Source organism: Balaenoptera physalus (genome assembly GCF_965194825.1).
Source record: "Balaenoptera physalus genome assembly, chromosome: X".
NCBI lineage: Eukaryota > Metazoa > Chordata > Mammalia > Artiodactyla > Balaenopteridae > Balaenoptera > Balaenoptera physalus.
In genome coordinates, this window is record NC_138903.1 from 74,890,673 (window position 1) to 74,913,749 (window position 23,077).

General features: G+C 34.4%; 1 protein-coding gene across 1 annotated transcript in view; it reads right to left on the reverse strand.

Annotated features, from left to right (window-relative positions):
* Positions 1–23,077, reverse strand: part of CHM (CHM Rab escort protein) — a 316,852-nt gene that overhangs the window by 269,847 nt on the left and 23,928 nt on the right. The window contains exon 2 of the mRNA XM_082447407.1: positions 17,413–17,479. Coding sequence (XP_082303533.1) covers positions 17,413–17,479 — 67 coding nt within the window. The remainder of the gene's footprint in view (positions 1–17,412; positions 17,480–23,077) is intronic.

Below are 23,077 nucleotides of genomic sequence, written 5' to 3' on the forward strand. Positions count from 1 at the left end.
TGCATTTTCTTGCAATTTTATCTCAAAAAAGAACCATAAATAACTAGTTAATGATATGCATGCTGAAGTGTTCCAGACTGAAGGTACTGGACATGTACAACTTACTCTGAAATGCATAAAACAGTAAGATGGAATGATAGATGGATAGAAAAATCAATAAATGGATAATTATATAATAAAGCAAATACAGCAAAATGTTAGTGGTAGAATCTAGGTAGTGGAAACATAGCTGTTCACAGTGCAATTTTCTCAACTTTTCTGTGTATGTCTGAAAATTATCACAATAAAATTTTAGAAAAACAAAAGTAATCTAACATGAGTTTTCAAACACTGACCACAATGTGCCAATTTCCAAGATATTTTCTGCTATTATTAAAAGTCTTAAAAAGCTCTAAGAAGGGCCATCTTGCTGTTTCTTTCCATTATTAAATGACCTGAGGTCAGTTCATGGTCAAATTCTATTTTCCTCCCCTATACTTGGTCATATGGTTTTTGACAGAGCTAATTGGTTCTAGTATTTTTCCATGCAGCTCCTATTTTCAACTTTTCCTGTTGATGTGCTCTTAACATCAGCATCTGGTGATCTCATCTAATTATGTATGTAAAAGGTGAAACATGGTTTTCATTACTGTGGTCTTTCTGACAAAAGAGGGTAACATAATTATTAATAAACTCACTATAAAACCAAAGCAGATTTTGACTAAATTCATTTTGGTATTTGCATGGTTCTAAATATTGTTTACAATACCCTAAAGAGAAAGCCAAAGAATTTAGGTATCAAAATCATGACAAAAAGAAAAATAAAAAATCAATACAACATTGTAATATGCTCTCTAGAACATTATTGCAATAGAAATAGTAGTAATTAAAGCCCACCAAATATTTTCTTAAATTTTATCTTTAAAGATATAGCTTCAGAATTCTGACATTCAAATTCAATTATAAAATACTATTTCTACAGTCTTTAAAACTGTTTCTGTAATGAATAACAAGGCTAAGTTACTGGTTTTGTTTTTAAAACCATAGATACAATTTATTTTAAGGACAAAGTGAGAACTTCCTGACTGAGGAAAAAGGGGAATGGAACATTTTCTGCCAATTTTGTGTCACATCTGTCTCTGTACATCAAGTAAAGGAAAAAGTAGTTTATGATGAAGGATGACGTTTATCTCTATTGCCAGAAACACTATTTTATATGATGAAAAAGACTTCCTTAAAACTAGAGTCTCTCTGTGAAACTAGAGAGTGAGTATTCACAGTATTTAAACAGCAAACATAAAACAATTATCTAAAGCCCTCTCAAGTTTCATGATGGAAAAGTGACCTATAATTTTCAGGTAGAACAGTAAAAATCACAAACGGACATTTTTATTTTCAAAGGCAGAAAAGCCCAATTATCACAGTACTGAGGTACAGCTTTGCATTGTGTGAAATATTGACTTCACAATTGTAGAAAACATGGTTTTAATCTTTCTAAAGTTTCATAAAGCTTACTCAAAGTAAAGCTTACTCAAAGTACTAACTACGTTTTTCCAGACATACAAAGGAAATGAGTTACACAACTGTCTTCATTAACACCAACCAGTAAAACAGAAAAAATAGTATCAAAAGAGTAACAAGAGATTTCTCGTCGTTTACATAGTGTTTAATGTTAAAGCAACATCACTTTGCTTAATGTCTACTAACAGAAAAGAAATACATTACAGGTAGACATAAAGAAAGTTGAACTGTAAGAGAAGGCAGAGGATTAAACCTATTAATTAGAGCCTATTAATTAAATCCTAACAATTTTCTATTGTGCATCATAATTACAAATCAGTATTGAATATTTAGCAACAGCCATAGTTACATGATGCTAAACTACATCCTGTATTGGGAAATGGCTTCTGTAAACAAGGACAAGAACATTGACAAAAGATAGAGCTACTGACATTCAGGCACATTCATCTGGGAACCATTTTAATTATTAGGAAACTGAGGGTTGAAAATGTTTTCAGGAAGGTAGCAGATGGAGTCCAAACCTGCTCAACAGAAAAGAGAAGCAGCTTAGCTCAAACTCTAGATGCCCCTATTCTATATTCACTGCTCCTAAATTCCTTTTCCTAGATAGTAGTAATACCACCTTCCACTGACAGCATCTTTCATTTTCAAAATCGTTTTCACAACTATTTTCTCATGGATTCTTCCAACAATCTTGTGAGGCAGATAAGGGTGTTATTTTACAGATGAAGACACTGAGAACGGTCTATATAGAGATTAAGTCAGTTCAGGGCCACACAGCTACAACTGGCAGGACTGCCACTGAAACTTAGCTTTCCAAACCCTAATCCTGTCCACTGCAACATAAACAATCCCAAACATCTAAGCTGGCTAGCAACATTTAGACCATAGGATATTATAATGGTCGCTGTGGTTTAATGAAGCCAAACACTTAGATATCAAATAGCACCTGGACCCAATTACTAAATTCACCTTTTCCAAACTGTATCCCATCAATAACATGGGCTGTTAACAGGTATTCCAAGAAAAAAGTTACAATGACAAAATAAATTTGGAACATGCTATGTTTAAAAGAGTAAAACCACCAGAAAATGGTTTATTTATGGTAGACCTTCTCAGCACCATTAAATATGTTAATGTCTGTTCTCTCCAAGAAGGAATAAATTCAGTTAACCAATGAGCATTTTTTTTTTTTGAAACAGCATTTGGCTCAACAACGTATTTTGAGAAATGCTGGCTTAATTCATGTTAAGGGGAAGAAGAAAAATAGGTACTATATATGTTGAGCTTGTCATTTTCCATTCACTATCTCATTTAATCTTCACAAGAATCCTGAGAGATAGGTGCTATAATTATCCCCATTTTAAAATTAGAAGGAAAAAGAAAAAAAAACAACTATGACGTTGAGTATCTTGTTTTAACTCACTCAGCTAGGAAATGGCAGAGCCTGCCCTTAATTAAGCCCAGGGCATATCAGGCCCCCAAGCCTATGCTCTTTCCACTATATAAAACACTGTCTGCTATAATCTACAAGATTGGAATATTGAAAATTATAAACATAGGCACATAATACAAATCTTGGAATCTGACTTACTATAAGTAAAGGCAGTGGGATCTATTGATATTTACAGACATTAGATGGGATGAAGTCTAATTTTTGTTTTGTTTCTCCAACTCATCTGGATAATGAAAATGGAATAATAACTTCATGACTACATCTATTCTAATGCCAAACCTGGAGGGACTATTCATTTCTAGGACCTAAAATACAATCAACTTTATTACATAACTCATATTTAATGTGCACAAATATCTTTCTGGATATGATAGGAGTAGGAAAACAACAGTGTGGCATGTCTACTTGTATCAATTTGCCAGCTATACACCATGCACACTGAAAGAGGCTCTATTCTATTTAAATTTGGTTGTAGTATTACAAAGAACCATGACATGTTTCTGTCTTCCTTGTTGACAAATAACAGAACAGCTTAGGGAATATAATAGACTTACCCCCTACACAAATTCTCATTTACTAAAAGCTCCACATACCTGATACACAAGAAAGTCAAGCTCCTTTCACCATACCCTCATTCTAAGATCAAGGACGGTCAGCCTCCTTGGTAGAGTATGCAGATGCAGTTCTAATGTTAGAGAGGAAGACCAAGCCCTTACTTGGTTTTTAGAGTCCTATAAAGCTATAGGAAGCTGCTTTGGCAATCAGATCAGTCTGCCAGAATGAAATGGCAGGCTGTGTTCCCAGTCATTAGGGCTGGAGAAGAGACCTTCCTATGTTTACAGTTATTAGTCATTCCACACTAGTCCACCCATTCAAATCCATTTTTAGACCATCAAGCCAGGTAGACGAGTGGGTAATGTACAAAGGCTGCCCTCAATTCTTGTCTTCCTCTATGATCTCATCTATTCCTACTGACTCAATCATCACTTCTCTACCAATGACTCACAAATTGCCATCTCCAATCTGGGCCCTCTGGGGAGAGCTCCAGACTCATAGCTATTGATATTTCTGTACTGAAAATACATATCATGAGTCATTAGCTTACTGGACATCTCCCTCCACTAAATATCCCAGGTTAATTTTAATCTCTACAGGTCCCAAAGGCAAATTTATTATCTGTCCCCCACCCAAAATTTGGTTTTCCTCTTGGTTTCCCCATTTCAATAAATACCAACACCATTCTCACAGCTGCCAATGCTAGAAAATCTTGAACTCACTCATCATCCCTTCCTCATTTGTCAATTCTAGTTAATTTCTCAAACCCCTTCTATCTTTGGATCCTTACCACTGCTGCCTTATTTCAGGCCCTCTCTCTTACCCCATTTTTTTCATTAGCCCCCTCAAAGGTTTCCCTGCCTCTAGTTTCTTCCCTTCCAACCCAACCTTCACATTACTGCCATTGTGATCAGGTCTTGGCAGACCACATTATGTCATTCCCTGGCATAAAGATGTTTAATTGCTTACTAATGCCTCTAGAGTAGAGTCCAAAATCCTTGGCATCGCTCTAAGAACCTTCAAAACTTACTGTCCAGCTTTATGTCTAGACATCACTCTTCTCTGCCATGCATCCAATGCATTAGCCACAACTACACAGTCAACACTGCCTAAGTGCCTGCATGTCTCTCTGCTTTTATTAATGCTATATCCTATACCCAAGGTTATTCCATCACAAAACTAATGGTGGAACTAGTCAAACCAGTCGGAACTACTCAAATCCAGTATCATTTTCTCTGTGAAGCCTTCAGCTCTCCAATATATAAATAAAACTGATCTTTGTGCTTCTAGAGCTCTGCACATACTTCTGTAAGAGCTGTCATACTGTCTTCTTTAATGTGAAAAAAGAAATTCACATTTATTTACAGGTATAACAATTCATGCATTGATAAAGAGGTAGTAATATGATTGCTTTACTGTAGCCCAGTATAACCGATATGATTGCTTCACGGTAGCCTAGCCTATACACTAATGCATGAATCATTATACAATTTTTATCTGTCCTATTGTCTTGTAATTAGACTGCATTAGTGTTTCCTCTGACTAGACCAGGAGAAACTTAAGGGCAATAACAGCAGTTTGGTCATCTTGGAACCCTTAATGCGTGGTCATAATTGTTAACTAAGAGGAGTAAATGCATTGTTATTAATCAAGGCTTCAGGATCAGATGGACCTGGGTTCAAACCCCAGCTGTGCCTCTTACTAGCTGTGTGACCTCAGCCAATAACCTTACAGTTACTCTTTAAAAGCCTCAGTTTCTTTATCTTAAAAATAGGAATGAAAGCACCTAAAGCAGTGCCTAGCACATCGTAAGTTATCATCCTCACCCCCCCCCATGCCAAGTGTAGACACAGGAGAACACGCCCACAGGAGTCTCCAGTGCCCTTTTCATTGGCAATTACCGAGTCCAGTGCCAGCCAGGCATAGCTAGGTTCACTGACAACCCTGAGAAGGAAGAAGAGAGAGAGACAAGAATGGGGACTGCTGAGAGAACAACAGAACTGACAAATCAAAGGATTGAAGATTGTTGACCCCCTCTCCCTTCTTCCCTATCCTCTACTTCATAGTCACAGCTCCTAAAATTTACCCTTGCTTTGCCATGGAAAGGCAAATCAAACTCCAATTTCATTAATGGGGAAAAAAAGGGAAATTAGAGTGATAAGAAAAAGCTTTAAGCTTTATTGCTGTCGATCACTCTGCTTCCAGCTGTCAAGCTGATTAATAGTCTTCAAAGCTCCAAGGAGCTGGTAAGAACAGTTGCTATTTCAAAGTAAAAACAAAATGCACAAAACCCTCCTTTTCGAAGGAGAAGGAGGGTGAATGATAAAGAAATTGCTCAAGAGGAAGAAGGTGGGGGGGGGGAAGGAGAGGTAGTGAAAAAATGCATACGTACATTCAATTATCTTTGCCTGTAGTTTTCTGGTCTGTGTGAAACCTATCCTCATTCAAACCCACTGAATAAAACAAGTCAAAGTTAGTAATATCTAGAGAGATGTTGATATATCATGATTTCTGCACAGAGCTATCTCAATCAATCTAGCCTCTGTTTGAGCTCTATAGGAAAAAAATCCTCTTTACGCAAGAATTGTCATTTGCAAATGAAGCTCCTGTCATACAGATTTCAGTGACCTAAAGATAAAATGACATTTCTGTCTCAAAACCATAAAAATTCACGAATTGCTTCCAAGGATTTTTTTTCCCCACACTGCCCTCCAAAATAAAGACTGAACATATTCCCAGTGATTCCAAAGTAAAAGCCTTTTAGTGAACCTGATACATATGACTGTCAGACCTTGCTGGCCACACCTCAATTTTTTACATGTATCCCACTGGTCCCTCACAGGGACTCTTCAAGGTAGGTGGTACGCTACGCCAATTTTACAGTTGAAGAAAACAACATAAGTCACATAACTAATCAGTGACAGAGTAACAGCCTGAATTGGGTCTCTTGATCATCAAACCCAGGATTTGTTTGTCTTCCAACCCTACAGCTTATCTTAGTGAAAGAGCATAGGCTTTGCAGTTTAATGGACCTGGCCTTAAATCCTGGTTCGTCCCCTTAATAGAAATGTGACATTGGACAAGTTATTTCAATTCTCTGAGTTTGTTTCCTCATCTGCAGAAGGAGAGAATTTATATTTCTTTTAGAGAAATATAATAAAAATTAAATAGCTTAATATTTGTAAAGTACCTAACACAGTACTGAGCAAATATTCAGTAAATGGTAGCTATTATTATTACATCACGTTGTTTGTAACAGCATACACCATCCTGAATACTAGATTACGTTAAGCAACTGAAAACTACTTTCACTCATAAATTAGTGCCACAGACCTCATGAAATGTCTTTAACATGGGGGAACAGAGAAAGGGAAAAGCTAGGGTAACACTTGCTTCTTTGATACATTTTTCTCATCCTTACAGGAGACAGAGCGAGGTTTTCTTTCTTTCATCTAGGTAATAGAAGGTAAAAATAAAAATTTTCTTCTAAGTGAGGTTACATTTCTTTTACTTCCCTATCCCTTTATGGTAGTCTTAAATCTAAAACCTTTCCAATATTTATCTTTGAGCTACCTTATTGACATATGTGCAAGTATTCCAGTATAAGAGAAACAGCCATGTTGTTTTATTTTTGCATTAAAAAAACATAAACAGACCTGAATTTTCACAAACTAAAACCACTAAAAAGAAACTTCACAATAGGATTAGCTGTTGAATCAATACTGGTTCCTTTTTTTAGGAGCCAATAATCATTGAACATCTGAACAGATTATTTTTGTTCTTTCACTGCAGAAGCAAGGCATCAGACCGAAATTTTTCACACAATTCCACATATTAATTTCCAGGGCAGAAAAAATCATAAAATTCATTTGACACACAACTGCAGATGCAATTTCTGAGGTGACTCCATGAGGTAGAGTTCTATTAAGCCACACAAAAACAATTCCTCTAATAAGAAGTCACTTTAACTCTTTCTATAAAAGGAAAATGATGCTAGTTCTCAAAGATTTTTATAGTCCCATATCCGTGGTGAGAAGTCAATAAGAAGTTATTGTAACCACTCCCATTCAAGCCACCCTCCTACCACCAAATCTAAATAATGCCCCCATTACTCTCTTAGAGCACTACCCATTTTTCCTTCATAAGCACAATTTATAATATAAAATTTAAGCATGTTTAATGTCTATTTCCCCCTACTAGGGTCCAAGGTCATCATGAGGGCAGGGGTCATGATCTGTTTTGTTGTTCACCTCTCAATACTCGGGGACTAGCAATACCCATAATCTCATCTGGTTTTACAACTGGTTTCTAATAATAATGTATATATTTCTTGAGAAGTGACAATTTCTGGCAAATTTTAGTGTCTCCCACCTCAGTGCCAAAACATAAAGATGAAAAATGATATAGAGGAAAAGGGGATGTCAAAATAATGTCAAGTCAGTGGTGGAGAAACAGTGAACCCAGAAAGTGTCCTTTGAAATCATGGTCAGCCATAGCTCTACAACTCTCAAGAAACGTACTGGGATGAATTTTCCTAATACAATCCTATATGACCTCATCTAGTTTTGATCAACTATTTATCTGCGTAAAAAATTGTTTTTTCCACTATTAGTACCATAACATAATATTACTAAATAATATCCTTAAATGTGAAAAGAATGTGCAAACAGACACGATGATGAGACACTATTATGGCATATTTTCACCTCATCAATTCAATTCATTTTATCCTTTCACTCATGCATTCATCCATTCTCATAAAACTATCTTTAATTCCACCAGACAGAATACACCACACCAACAGTGGTCTCTCGGGAGTGGTATGTGGGCAGAATGACATGTATATTTTTATGTATATGTGCATGTAATATACAGACATATACATTGCTTAAATTTTTATGACAAACATATGTACATTTTTATGATTAAAGGCAAAAAGTTTTTTCAAACAAAAACGGAAAACAAACCAGAGACAAAATAATTGTTTACTTCTCTTTATCACAATTCCTAAATAATTCTTAACTAGACACAGTTGCTAAATAGAAAACAAAAATTTCGTTTGTCAGACCAAAGAAAAATCTAGCCCAGAAACTGATAGACATATAATGGTGACATCAGTTCCTAACCCCACAAGATAATACTATTTAGATTAATATCCTTCTTTGGTCAAACTATTAAAGTATAACAATGTTTTCAACTTTTAGAAATAATAATATGGTTATTACATAAGACTAAAACATCAATAGCTGTATCTGTGACAGTCATTTGGGTTGACATCATAAATCCACTAAATACTTAACAGAATCGGATGTAAAGACTTCAAACACTGAATACTCGTTTTTAAAAAAGACTCTAAGAAATCATGAATTTGGATTAATTCAGTGAGGTAACATCATCATTTTCAATTTATTTAGTTTATTTTCTCTTTGTCTGAAGCAGTTACAGTAGAAAGTAAAGACTTATAGGAAACAAAATAAAACTAAACAATGACATATATGATTAGAAGAAAAGACTGATTGAGGATGTGCAGATGAACAATTATTGGTAGAAGTAGATTCTGTTCAAGTGTAAACTTTTGGTCCTGTTGCACCTCCCTCCAGCAACTTCAAGATTAAAGTAAATGCCAATCTCTACATTCTGAATTGCTAATTGCTTTTCTAAATCACAGCACCTATTCTCGAACTTTCACATGTCAACAGCTCATTAATATCTACTGTAAATGTAGTTCTCTAAAAAGAACCACAGATTTTACATTTATTTATACAGATAACTGGCACACAAAAACGGAGCTCCTTCAGTTACAATTTGGCAGAAGTTTAATTTAAAATCTGCCTGTGAAATTTATGACAACACAGCAATGAAATGACTATTTTAAATGAGATTAGCTGCTGTTGATAGTGATAATGCTTGGATAGTGCTTATAAATCAACAGAGGTTGTACTTAGGATTTTATAATGAGTCATTTCAGAACCACCAACTATCATCACTTAAATGGTATATAAATGTAAACAGTGTCAGGAGGTTAAAGTACTAAATTGATCTTCACAAAATCATGAATGTAATCCATACTCATAAAAAAACTCAAAGTACATTTTTGCCTGCTGTTATTCCTATAGCTTTTGTCTCAGTTAATATTTAATGTTTTAATGTAAGAGAGACTTTAACCAAGATTAGAAAAACAATACCACTCAACAGTTCATCAGGATGAAATAATCAGTTCAGGTCACTATTCTGCTGGCTAACTACATAAATCTTCCTGCAAAAAAAGAGAATTTTACCTAATTCCTTATCATAACACTTAAGTTTATTGAGGCACAGGAGTTACACAATCTCATTAAAGTCACTGACTTTGTGAATTTTTAAATTAGAGAAAAAGAAAAAGATCATAAGGTGATTTTACAAATATACAAATGTGGTAAAAATTTGGGAACCTTTTTCCCAAAATATTAGAAATTTATAAATAAAAGCCATATGTATATGGATGTCCACATTTTGCTTATAACAGGAAACTGGAAACAGCCTCAAATACAGCAGTAGAGAATTGGTTAAATAAACTGCAGTGTGTTTGTATGAATAAAATAATATATAGCCCACTACCATTAATTGGAAAATCACATTTTTGGCAAGTTAAAATGTTGTTTAAGTATAAAACAAAAAAAAGTACATTTTCCCAGGAATGCAAGAATTTCTCAATATCCATAAATCAATGTGATACACCACATTAACAAATTGAAGAATAAAAACCATATGACCATCTCAATAGATGCAGAAAAAAACTTTTGACAAAATTCAACATCCATGTATGATAAAAACTCTCCAGAAAGTGGGCATGCAGGGAACATACCTCCATGTAATAAAGGCTATATATGACAAACCCACAGCCCATACTCAATGGTGAAAAGCTGAAAGCACTTCCTCTAAGATCAGGAACAAGGCAAGGATGCCTACTCTCACCAATCTTATTCAACATAGTATTGGAAGTCCTAGCCACAGTAATCAGACAAGAAAAAGAAATAAAAGGAGCCCAAATTGGAAAAGAAGTAAAACTGTCACTGTTTGCAGATGACATCATACTATACATAGATAATCCTAAAGACGCCACAAGAAAACTTCTAGAGCTCATCAATGAATTCGGTAAAGTTGCAGAATACAAAATTAATGAACAGAAATCTGTTGTATTTCTATACACTAACAATGAACTATCAGAAAGAGAAAGTAAAAAAAACCACCCCATTTACCATCGCATCAAAAAGAATAAAATACCTAGGAATAAACCTACCTAAGGAGGTAAAAGACCCATACTCAGAAAACTATAAGATACTGATGAAAGAAATTGTAGAGGATACAGATGGAAAGATATACTGTGTTCTTGGATTGAAAGAATTAAAATTGTTAAAATGACCATACTACCCAAGGAAATCTAAAGTTTCAATGCAATCTGTATCAGAATACCAATGGCATTTTCCACAGAACCTGAACAAATAATTCAAAAACTTTATGGAAACACAAAAGACCCCAAATAGCCAAAACAATCTTGAGTAAGAAGAACAGATCTAGAGGAATCATGCCCCTGACTTCAGACTATAATACAAAGCTACAGGAATCAAAACAGTCTGGTACTGGCACAAAAACAGACACATAGATCAATGGAACAGAATAGAGAGCCCAGAAATAAAGCCATGTACTTATAGTCAATTAATCTACAACAAAGGAAAGGCAGTCTCTTCAATAACTGGTGCTGGGAAAACCGACAGTTACATGTAAAAGAATGAAATTAGAACATTCTCTAACACATGAAAAGATGCTCAACATCACTGATCATCAAGGAAATGCAAATCAAAACCACAATGAGATATCACCTCATACCTGTCAGTATGACTATCATCAAAAAGAACACAAATAACAAATGTTGGAGAGGATGTGGAGAAAAGGGAAGCCCAGTAGGAATGATACCTAGTATTCAGAACTTGGTTTCTAAATCCCATTCTCAAATACACGGAGAGAGGGCTCTTGGAAAAGTGGTTGATTCTAGGGCTAGAGCAGGGAAAACACAAGATGAGGCTGGAGCATCTTGCAGTGTCAGAAAGTAAGGAAGTGCTCAAACAAGGATTGGATATTTCACAAGGACACAGGAACCAACTGGAAGGAACTCACAATGACCAAAGCTGGAACAATTTGAACAACAAAATAAACAATGGTAGTATGAGATTATAACCCATAGTATAAAATAAATATCTATGAACCCACAGTGATACATATAATTTAATAAATAAATAAATGAGGAAGAAGAGACAGCTCTTATTTACAGAAGAATTGCAGTAAATAAGTGAAGATGGGAAGAGGAAAATAGAAAATGACCATTAGGCAAACATTAGTGTACCTTGGGGAAGATAATTTGAGACTATTAACAACTAAATGCAAAGTGGGATCCTGGACCAGATCCTGAAACAGAAATATAACACTACTGAAAAAAATCAGTGAAATTCAAATTAGGTCTACAGTTTAGTAGTTAGTATTCCACCAATATTAATTTCTAAGTTTTGATAATGGTACTACAGCTACATAAGATGTTAGCATTAGGAGAAGCTGAATAAAGTATATACAGACCCTCTCTGTACTAATTTTTCAACTTTACCACAAATCTAAAATTTGTTCAGAAAATCTTAATATTTTAATGCATTTAATGCATTATAATGTTTATAAAATTTACACACCAGGCAGATGCTCCACTGTTTATCCTTTGGCTTCATATGCCACCACCACCCCAAGCGCCAGAACACCACTACAGTTTGAGAAGCATGATTCTAATCTATTCAACAGTAGAACTTAATTGAGAAAAAAGCAAAAATACAAGGTAATGATTTTCTACTGTGTCTACAAATTAGAAATAGTTAGAATAATTCAACTAATTGTTTTTTAACAAATATATACAGGTACATCAACAACAAAGACAGTGTGGTATATTTCAAAGAATGTTGGAATAGGAATAAGATCTGAGTTTTTCCCCAGTCATCTGCTTGTTTGACTATGCACAAACCTCAACTTTCTCATCAACAGATAACTCCCTTCCAAACTACCATGAATCTACCATCTGTAGATGAGCAAGGATCAATGTTGCACTGAGCATATATGAGGCAATTCTAAATTCCCATCAGTAGAACAGTGGCTTGGCATATATAATATTTAACAAATATTTATTTAGGGACTGCTGTATTCCAGACCTCTCAGGCACTGGGGATATAAAGATGACTAAGACATGATCCCCAATCTCTAAGAGTCTAATAGAGCCAAGAGATCTATAAACAATAATAATACTGTGTGAAAATATTATAAGAACGTACAGAATACTTGCAAGTACAGGCAAATAGAAAAATTAATACTACTTGGATTATCAAGGAAGACATCACTAGAAAGTGGTATACTAGCTATGTCCTAAAGAAGGAGTACTCTACTCGCATAGAATAGGGACCAGCGTGAAAAAAGGCATAAAGATGTGAGAGAATACAGTATACTTAGAGAGAGTACATGATGGGATACTGTTGAAGCAGGCCGTAGGCGGAAGGGGAAATTTCTATGAGAATTTACAACTGCAAACTTGAACCACAGGTGATTATGGTGTTCTAATACATACTACTCACGTAAACCAAGAACCCTCAAGCCTAGAAATTAACATACAAATTGTTTTGAGCCAGTGTAGTAGATAATGGTTCCCCAAAGTTGTCGATGTCCTAATCCCCAGAAGCTGTGAATAAGTTATCTTATATGGCAAAACGGACTTTGCTAACATGCATAAATAAAGTATCCTGAGATGGGAGGAATATCCTACGGTATCCAGGTAGGCCCCAATGTAAACACAAGGCTCCTTATGAGGGAGGCAAGAGGTCAAGGGCAGAAAAACAAGGTGGCATGATAGAGGGTGAAGTGAGGCTCTTGAAGACGGAAGAAGGGGCCATGAGCCAAGGAATGCAGGTGGCCTCTAGAAGCTGAAAAAGATAAGGAAACAGATGGTCCCCTGAATCCTCCAAAAGGAATGTAGCACTGCCTGCCTACAACTTGATTTCAGACCCGTAAGATTCATTTCATACTTCTGACCTGCAGAACTGTAAAAGAATAAATTTGTGTTGTGTTAAGCTACTACATTTGTGGTAATTTGTTACAGCAGCAATAGGAAACTAATATGGTCAGTAATAGCACTGGCTAACCAGGCAAAAGTAAATGCAAAACCACTTAGTACGAACATACCCCCTCAAACAGGTCACACAGCATTCCCACAGATAAAGCCCCACTAAAGAAAAACTGGAAATTTTAGGGAAAGGAAATAAGAAAAAGTACTGACCCTGAAGATGGATAGAAAATGACAAACAGCAGTATTAAACCTCAAAGAACTTCACATAAAATACTTCACACGTTTTAAAAAAAATGAATTGAAACACAAAGAAAGAACACGATGGTTTTAAAAAATAACCCAACAGGACTTCTAGAAATGAAAGTCATTGAAGAAAATGATAGCTAGGATAAATAGAAAATTAGACTCATCTAAAGACAGAATTAATGAACTAGAGGTCTGCAAACATTTTCTATAAAGGGCCAGATAGTAAATTTTTAGGCTTTGCAGACCACACAGTTTTTGTTGCAGCTGCTTAACTCTTTGACTTTGTAGTGTGAAAGCAGCCATAGTCAATATGTAAACATGTATATCTGTAAGTATATAATAAGCATGGTTGTGTTCCAATATGACTTTATTAAAAAAAAAACAAGTGGCTGACCTGTGGGCCATAGTTGCTAACCCCAGAACAAGAAGATAAAGCTGAGGAAACTACTCAGAGTGCTGTATCAAAAGGTAAAAAGATGAAAAATATGAAAGTGACATTAAAAGGCATAAAGGATAGAATGAAAAGGTGCAATTTATAAGAGAATTTCCAAAAGAAAGAAGAGAGATGTTTGAAGAAACAGTTGAGGGTTTTCCCACCAACAAAAGGCATAAATCATCTGATTTCAAGAAACAAAACAATTTCTGAACAGTATAAATAGAAATAAAATCCACACCTTGACAGATAAGAGGAAGACTATATAACTATAAAGACAAACAGAAGAATATCAAAGCAATCAGAAAATTAAAAAGAGAATTCACCTACCAAAGGACATTTCTCAACAACGACAAACAACAGTATTGTTAGAGTAATTAACATTTACTAAGGGCTTACTATGTTTCAGGCACTGTTATAAATCCATTACATTGATTATTTAATCCGATAAACAATCTTATAAATTACTATTATAATGAACTTTATATCAAGAAACTGAGTTACAGAAAGATTAAGTAACTTGTCAAAGGTTACACACCTAGTAAGTGAAGAAACCAGGACTTAAACCCAGGTATTCTAGCTTAAAAGCCCATACACAACTTCCCAGTTGGAGCCAAAGCATGGGAAGTTGGTTGAAATGTAAAAGGTACCGTTGCTATGGAAAGTAGTAAGGCAGTTCCTCAAAAAATTAAAAATAGAATTACTATATCAATTCTGGGTATATATCCAAAAGAACTGAAAGCAGGATCTTGAAGATATATTTGCACATCCATGTTCATAGCAGCATTATTCACTATAGTCAAGAGGTGGAAGCGAGTCAAATGTTTATAAACAGATGAATGAATATAGTATATACATAGAATGGAATATTATTCAACCTTAGAAAGGAAGGACATTCTGACACATGATACAAAATGGATGAGCCTTGAGGACATTATACTGACTGAAATAAGCCAATCACAAAAAGACAAATAACGTATGATTCCAATTATATGAGGTATCTAGAGAAGTAAAATTCATGGAGACAGAAAGTAGAATGGTAGTTGCCAGGGGCTGGGGGGAAGAGGAATGGAGAGTTATTGTTTAATGGGCATAGAGTTCAGGTTTGTAATATCAAGAGTCCTGGAGATCTGCTACACAACAATATGCATATACTTAACACTACTCAACTGTATACACTTAGAAATAGTTAAGATGGCAAATTTTATGTTATGTGTTCTTTTTACCACAATTTAAAAGTTATTTAAAAAAAAAGATATACTCCAATAGAGATGTTAAAAAAAAAAAAAAAGAAAGCATGGTAAGGTATGTCTGTGGAACAGAGACGTACGGTACTATTGTAGATGTAAAGCAGAAATGAAAGGGCTAGGGAAGACTGAATCTAACTATGAAGAACCATAAGTGCTAAAATGAACAAAAATGAGAAAATATTTAAACCTGGCTCAGAGCAGGAAAACATTCTATAAATCAATACCTAGATGTATCTAAACTCTCAAAAGCTACCAAGTCTGAGGCTCTAAAATAGAAGAAAAAAGTTTTGTCACTTTGAAATACTATGTATTAAGGTATAAGTTCTTAACATTATCAAGTATTTCTAATTGATTCATTGTTTATCAAAATTAGATTTAGCTTCTTATATTCCTAATCAAAATTTACTTTGTAATATCAGTAAACCCTATGTGATTTATAAAATATTCTTCATTGTGTGAAGATCTCAGGTTTTAGAATAAGAAAACACAAAATAAATTTGCATTTAAACTTAGACATGCACTAGCTGGGTAAAGTTAGAAAAATTACTTAACCTCTCTATGCCTCACATCCCACCCCCATTTGCTAAATTGGGATAACACCACCCTCCTCACTCAGCTGTGATGAAAGTTAAATTATATAACATGTGTAAAGAAACTGATATGGGAAGTAGCTTACAGTGCGAGCACAACAAATAACTTTGGGAAATTTAAGATTTTATTTTCAATTTTAGGTTAATTAACATTATCAGAAATAAATTTGAATTTTCATTCTTATTAAGCCTTTTTAAAGCACACTGGCCCAGTACCTCAGCTTTCAAGGCAGCAAATTTTTCAGCATGTGAATCCATATGTCAAAAAGACTGAAATAAGACATTAACACAGCAGTTACACATATGATAGTGAAAGAGAATTCCAAGAGCAGGACTTGAGAACAGAAACTAATTTAATTTAGAAATTTCATCCAATAACTGAGGAGTTAATATGCTTTGAAAATAAATTTAGAAAGGGTAAATGAACTAATACCACTTTTGGATTCCTACATATTTACAGTGGGATAATATATGAGAAGGCACTGTGAACTATAACAAATCTTGTTATTCTTAGTATTCTGACATTCTGAAAAACTTGCAGTTACTATCAAACAGAAAATATAAAGTCATTATTTCTTGTTTCCTTTCTACTCCTATTTAATGAACAATTAAAGGGCCAAAATACAATGGTCAAAAGCACTAAATAGATAGGCAAAAAGTTAAGGGTTTGTTTCAGGAGGAAGCAGGAAGGGAAAGATTTATGCTTTATCTTAAACTTGAATTTTCCATTAACTTCCTTTTTATCATCACATTTAAGGGAAAAGGGGGAAAACAAAATTCTAGATATTCTAGATTTTTCTAACAGTTTAAATTTTGATGAATTTTAAGAAAACCACATACTCTTATCAGCCGATTTTTTCAACAATCAAATGCAAAGCCTAAAATACAACAGCATATACAGGTTTTACACACCCACACATGTATATAATAAAAGGGTCAGGTGTGAGGTTTCCAAGCCTCTTGGAGAATTATCATTTAAAAAAACAAAATCACTCATGTGAAAAATAAAATTATGGTACATTTGGTTTATCCTCAAAGGAAACAGAACACTATTTCACAGAGTATAATAGTAAAACCTGTACATTATATATTTCACATGTTTTTGGTGAAAATTAAACAATTCCAATTATTTTCCTAACTTAAAAAGTTTATATAGGACGTATATATATACACACACACGTGTGTATATTTAAATTTTTATTTTGTATAGAGGTATTTAGGAAGTATCAAATGCTACCATTCATTGATAAACTTACGAATCAACATGCAGAACCCTCTGGCCACTTCTTGAACATGCAGCCGCAATGATGGATTCAGGCAAACCTATAAAAACATACACCTATATCATTTAGAATGTAGAAATATATATATATATATATATATATAAAACACAAAAATGTTCATGCCATCGCTGTATAGAAGAGTTTAACAAAAGAGGCTCATTCTTGTATTCAAAATTATAGTTTGTATTATTATGCTGTTGAATGATGTTTCTTAAACATATACTACTAATACAGAAAATTTTATCATGTGGAAGAGAGGTTTTTAAAAATCAAGTACTTAAATTCTTTTTATCTGCCAATTACCATAAATGAGCAACTGTCAAAATATTGTTCATATAGCACTTTGTTATTTAGAAACTATGTTCACACACTAGCTCATCTGATTCTCCCAAAAGCACTGGGAGAGAAGGATCTGCATACACATTTTAGAGATGAAGAAGAAACTAGGGTGCAAATTGGTTAACTTGCTGCCCAATGCTTTAATTATTTCATATCAGTCCGATGAACAAAGCATGTTTTGAAAGTTTAGTGCTGCTACTGTTTCACTACAATGAGATACCCCGGTCCTCTTGGATTTTTACCTAGTAGAAAAGAAATAGCATTCTTTTGGCAAGGGTTTAAACTACACACTAAGCATCAAGGATTTCAAGAAATGAGAATAATGATCTTCTTTATGTAAAAAGCAATATGCATATGGAAGCAACTGATGTAGTCAATCTCTAGTTAAAACCACATTAAACAAAAGATCCAGCTGCATTCATGGAAGAACTAGAGTTTTCCAGTGGTGAACACTTTGTGGGTATAAACTGTTTGGTTCAAAAAAGAAGTTCTGACCAAATGTACTGAATATAGCCATTAAATATCAATTATTGGAAATAAGCCATCATAAAGTTGCAACCTTAACTTTGGATATAATACACAGGAAAAAAAAGTGAGTTTGTGGTGTAGGAGGAAATAGAAGGAAGAAAGGAAAATTCTAAATAGTTAAGCATACTTAGTTCTTCAAACGGTTAAAACTGTATTGTTCTAATGTCTTTTATCTTAAGACTATCTGAACTTTTTATATCTAAAAAATAACTTTCCTTATTAATGAAATGCAGTCACTATGGTACTGTAAAAGCTGCTAAGTGGCTGAAAAAGGGCAATAGCAAAGAAATATTCAGGAAGCAGAATTAGTAGTATGTTTAAGTGTGTAATAATGACAGCATTAATAATACACCACCAAACATCAGTACAGGGCTTTATGATTCACAATGCATTTTCATATACATCATCTCATTTATTCCTCATTATAACCCTGGGAAGCAGGCAGTATTATCCATGTGAAAAAAATGGGATGAGAAATGTTAAATAACTTTCCAAAGATCAAGTAATTCAGTAATTCGGCATCACAAATTCAAATTACCATGGTAAATTCACTCTCTCCAACTTGGACAAGAGTCTGAGAATGAGGATGTAAGGGCAGGATAGCAACATAATGAAATGGGCATGGTCCCAGTCAGACAGAGAGCTAAGTTTGAATCTTAGCTTTGCTGCTTAACTAGCTATGAGACCTCAGGCAAGTCACTTGACTTCTCTTAGCTTTTGTTTCTTCATCCATCAATGGGAATGCCACCATCTATCTCGTAGGGTTGTTCAGTTGTTAGCAGAGGGTACTTGCTCTATAAAGAATACCTACTTTTATTTTCTTCAGAAAGATATTTTAGAAGCATTACATTTTCACCTAAATACTACTCCAAACATACACCCATTTTTACCAGATGCCAACTCCAATGGCAAACAATAATAAAATTACCCTCCTCTATTTGGATCAAATTAGCTGTTACTTTGGATAGGCAAATAGGCATGTGGTTATTCCCACGGTTGTGATCAACACTGTCAGAAGTCATGTCTCTGCTGACAAAGCAAAGCCAAGGACAGATTTCAATACTGAACATGATTTAAGTTCAAATTACATAAAACCAAAATGATTATCATTTGTGTTTTCCCTTAATATTTCCATCCAGACATCCCCTCAAGTTCGTGAAACTGATAGGCTATTTCTGTGTTAAATGGCAAGGGCCTATTATCTTCATGCTTTTTTTTTTTTAACTGTGAATAAATTTTAGTAAATGTACAGTCATGCAACTACCACCACAATCACGTTTTAGAACACTTCCATCACCACCAAATTTTCCTCAAGCCCCTTTGTAATTAATCCTCATCCCTACCTCATGCCCCAGGAAACCAGTTTTGCCTTTTCTAGAATTTCATGTAAATGGAATCATACAGAACAGTATATATAACTTTTTCTGGATTTTTTTACTTAATATGATACTTTTGAGATTCATCCATGTTGTTGTATCAGCACTCCATTCTTTCTAGTTGTTACTAATCCATTGTATATCATCATTTTCTTTTTTTATCTGTACATCAGTTGATGGGCATTTGGATTGTTTCCAGTTTGGGATTATCATGAAATAATGATACTATGAACATTCATGTATAAGTCTTCCAGTGGACATATGTTTTCATTTCTCTCAGATAAATACCTAAGAGTGGAATTGCTGGGTCATATGGTAAGTGTATTTTAACATTTTAAGAAACTTCATTTTTTGAAATGGCTATATAGTTTTGCATTCCCACCAGCACTGTATGAGATTTCCAGTTGCTCCACACTGTCACCAATTCTTCTTATTTTTAGTCTTTTAAATCTTACCAACTCTAGTGTGGGTATAGTGGCATCTCATTGTGGTTTTAAGTTGCATTTCGCTGAGAATCTTTTCATGTGCTTTTTGACCATCCATATAGTTTCCTTTGTGCGGTATCTATTCAAGTATTTTTCTCATTTCATTATTGGATTGCTTTCTTATAATTGAGTTGTAAGAGAATTTTATATTGTCTGGATACAAGTCCTTTTTCAAATATATGCCTTATAGGTATTTTCTCTTTATCAATGGCTTACCTTTTCATTTCTTGTGTTTTTGATAAGCTAATGTTTTAATCTTTATGAAGTCCAACTTACTATTCTTTCTTTTATGATTCATGCTTTTTGTATTCTAGGTAAGAAACTTTTACTTGATTCAAAGTCACAAAGATTTTCTCCTAACTTCTTCTAGAAGATTTATGGTGCTAGCTCTTAGATTTAGGCCAATGATCTGGGGTTTTTTTTGTTTGTTTTATTGAGGTATAGTTGTTTTACAATGTTGTGTTAGTTTCTACTGTACAGCGAAGTGGAGTTCCCTGTGCTATACAGCAGGTTCTCATTAGTTATTTATTTTATACATATTAGTGTATATAGGTCAATCCCAATCTCCCACTTCATCCCATCCCCACCCTTTCCCCCTTTGGTGTCCATATGCCAATGATCTGTTTTGACTTAAATTTTGTGTATGTTATGAGGAAAAGGTTTAGGTACCTCTCTTAATGTCGATATCCAATTATTCCAGCATGATTTATTGAAGACTATTTCCTACCTTGGTAACTTTATCAAAACTCAATTGACCATGTCAGTGTGGATCTGTTTCTGGACTCTCAACTCTGTTGCATTAATCCACGTGTCTATCCTTATGCCACTACCACACTGTCTTGATTATTGTACATTTTACGGTTAAGTCCTAAAATCAGGTAGAATAAGTCCTCCAACTTCATTCTTTTTAAATATTGTCTTGGCCATTCTAGATCCTTTGAAGTGCTGCATTTTCAATACACTTTAATGTTATATAATGCTACACAGTTTTATAGACAAAGAAGCCACAGACACATAGAGGTTTGGACAATTTGTCTGACTTTACAAGGTTGGGTTTCCTGTCTCTTTGTGGCCACAACTCACTTTCCTACTGGAATGTCAGCTTCACAAGAGCAGGGACTGTGTATATTTTATTCACCACTGAATCCCCAGTAAAGCAGCGCTTGTGGTAGGTTTTCAACAAATATGTGTTGAACAGAAGATAACTTCATGCTTAGAATGATTAGAACGACAGACTAATAATACAGTTAATAATGTCCTCCTGGCCAGGATTTCATATTTCTTCCCACCCATTCAATAAACACCGAGTTCCTTGAACAGAAGAGGCACATAGTAGATTCTCTATAAATACCTGTTTAAGGAAAGAAAAGAAGAAAGACATACAATAATGGGGAAAGGGAAGAGAGAGAGAGGGATAGAACAGACTGTGATAGGTAGTGAGGGAAAAGAGAAAGATAAAGGCAATGCCTAGCCTAAAAGAGCTCAGAGTCTAAAGAACAAGAATTTAAAGGGACTGAAATAATAAAGGTAATTAAAACTATTAGAGGAACACAAAGGAAAGAAGCATTCCCTCTGTAGAGGGGAGTCATGGAAAGCTCCGAGGAGCAGGGGACACTAACCAGCTGGGTCTTTCAGATCTGTAATAACACAACTGAAAAGTGTAGAAGAAAAAAGCTGAAGGAAAAGGGAAAGTGGAAGGGAATATTCTTGGCAAAGGGTGAAGGAAGAGAGTACCAAAAAGTGATGCCCAAAAGAGTGGCTGGAGCCAAACTGTGGAGTCTGAACTTGAACCTGTAAGCAACAGGGAGTCTAAGATTTTAGCCATAAGAACAAGATCTAATCAGTGTTTCAGAAAAATAACTCTAGGCACAGCACGAAGGATGAGTTTGCATAAAACTGGAGCTTTAGGTTTCACTTTTTTTTAAAAATTCTTATTTAGGAAAAGTTAACATAATTAAACTTTTTGGTCTTACTTATAATTTAGCAAAATAAGCAAAACAACTAACTGCTTGTTTTGTTTAAATTAATATTTGTAAGCTCAATTTTAATAGCTTTTAAACCCTTGACTAATTTCAAAATAAAGCCTTTTTTTAACACTGGGCACCATAAAAAGTGAACTACTTAGCTTCTGAATCATTACTCAAATTCACACAACATCCTTGTAAGGCATTTATATGGAACATATATAGGCTTATTACAATGAATTATACAGTCTCTCCCACAAGGGAAAGCCAGACATGAGTTAGAAACAAATAATCAGGGTTAAGTCACACAGCATTACACTGGAAACACACTGTAAAAAATTTGACTACAAATATACAAGTACAATGTTTACAACTGTAATATAGGGCTAATAATATATCTCATAGGGATATAGGGAGGAATAGGTTAAAAAATGATATAAAACACCTTACACAGTGTCTCCTAGCATGTCGCTGACATTCAGTAAATATTGGTTCTCTTCCCTTCTCTTCCTACCCCTTCAGTAACAAATCTGAAGTTATCTGAAGTTATACTTAAGTTATTTGAAGGGAAAAAAACTACCATTTGTTTACTATTGACTTAAGTTATCCTCAAAGATCTGACAACTTAAAATAGTTTTTTGAAACGAAGTCCAATAGCCTTTTCTATATGTACACTATAGGGCTTTTCCCTATATGTATGCTATAAAAGTTCATCAAATATTTAATATCCTTTAAACATTTCATATCATTAAATATGATCATTAAATTCATTAGTGATGCTGTTTCAAAGAACTCTGCCAAAGGATTATAGGAAAAATGTATAAATCTGATGCAAGATCATCAACTTTTACTGGCAAGTCATTTTTATCAAACACAGGTAAATACTAGGTATTACACTAGCATTTCATAACAGCTTGTAACAGGGGAAACTGAGGTTTGTTACATT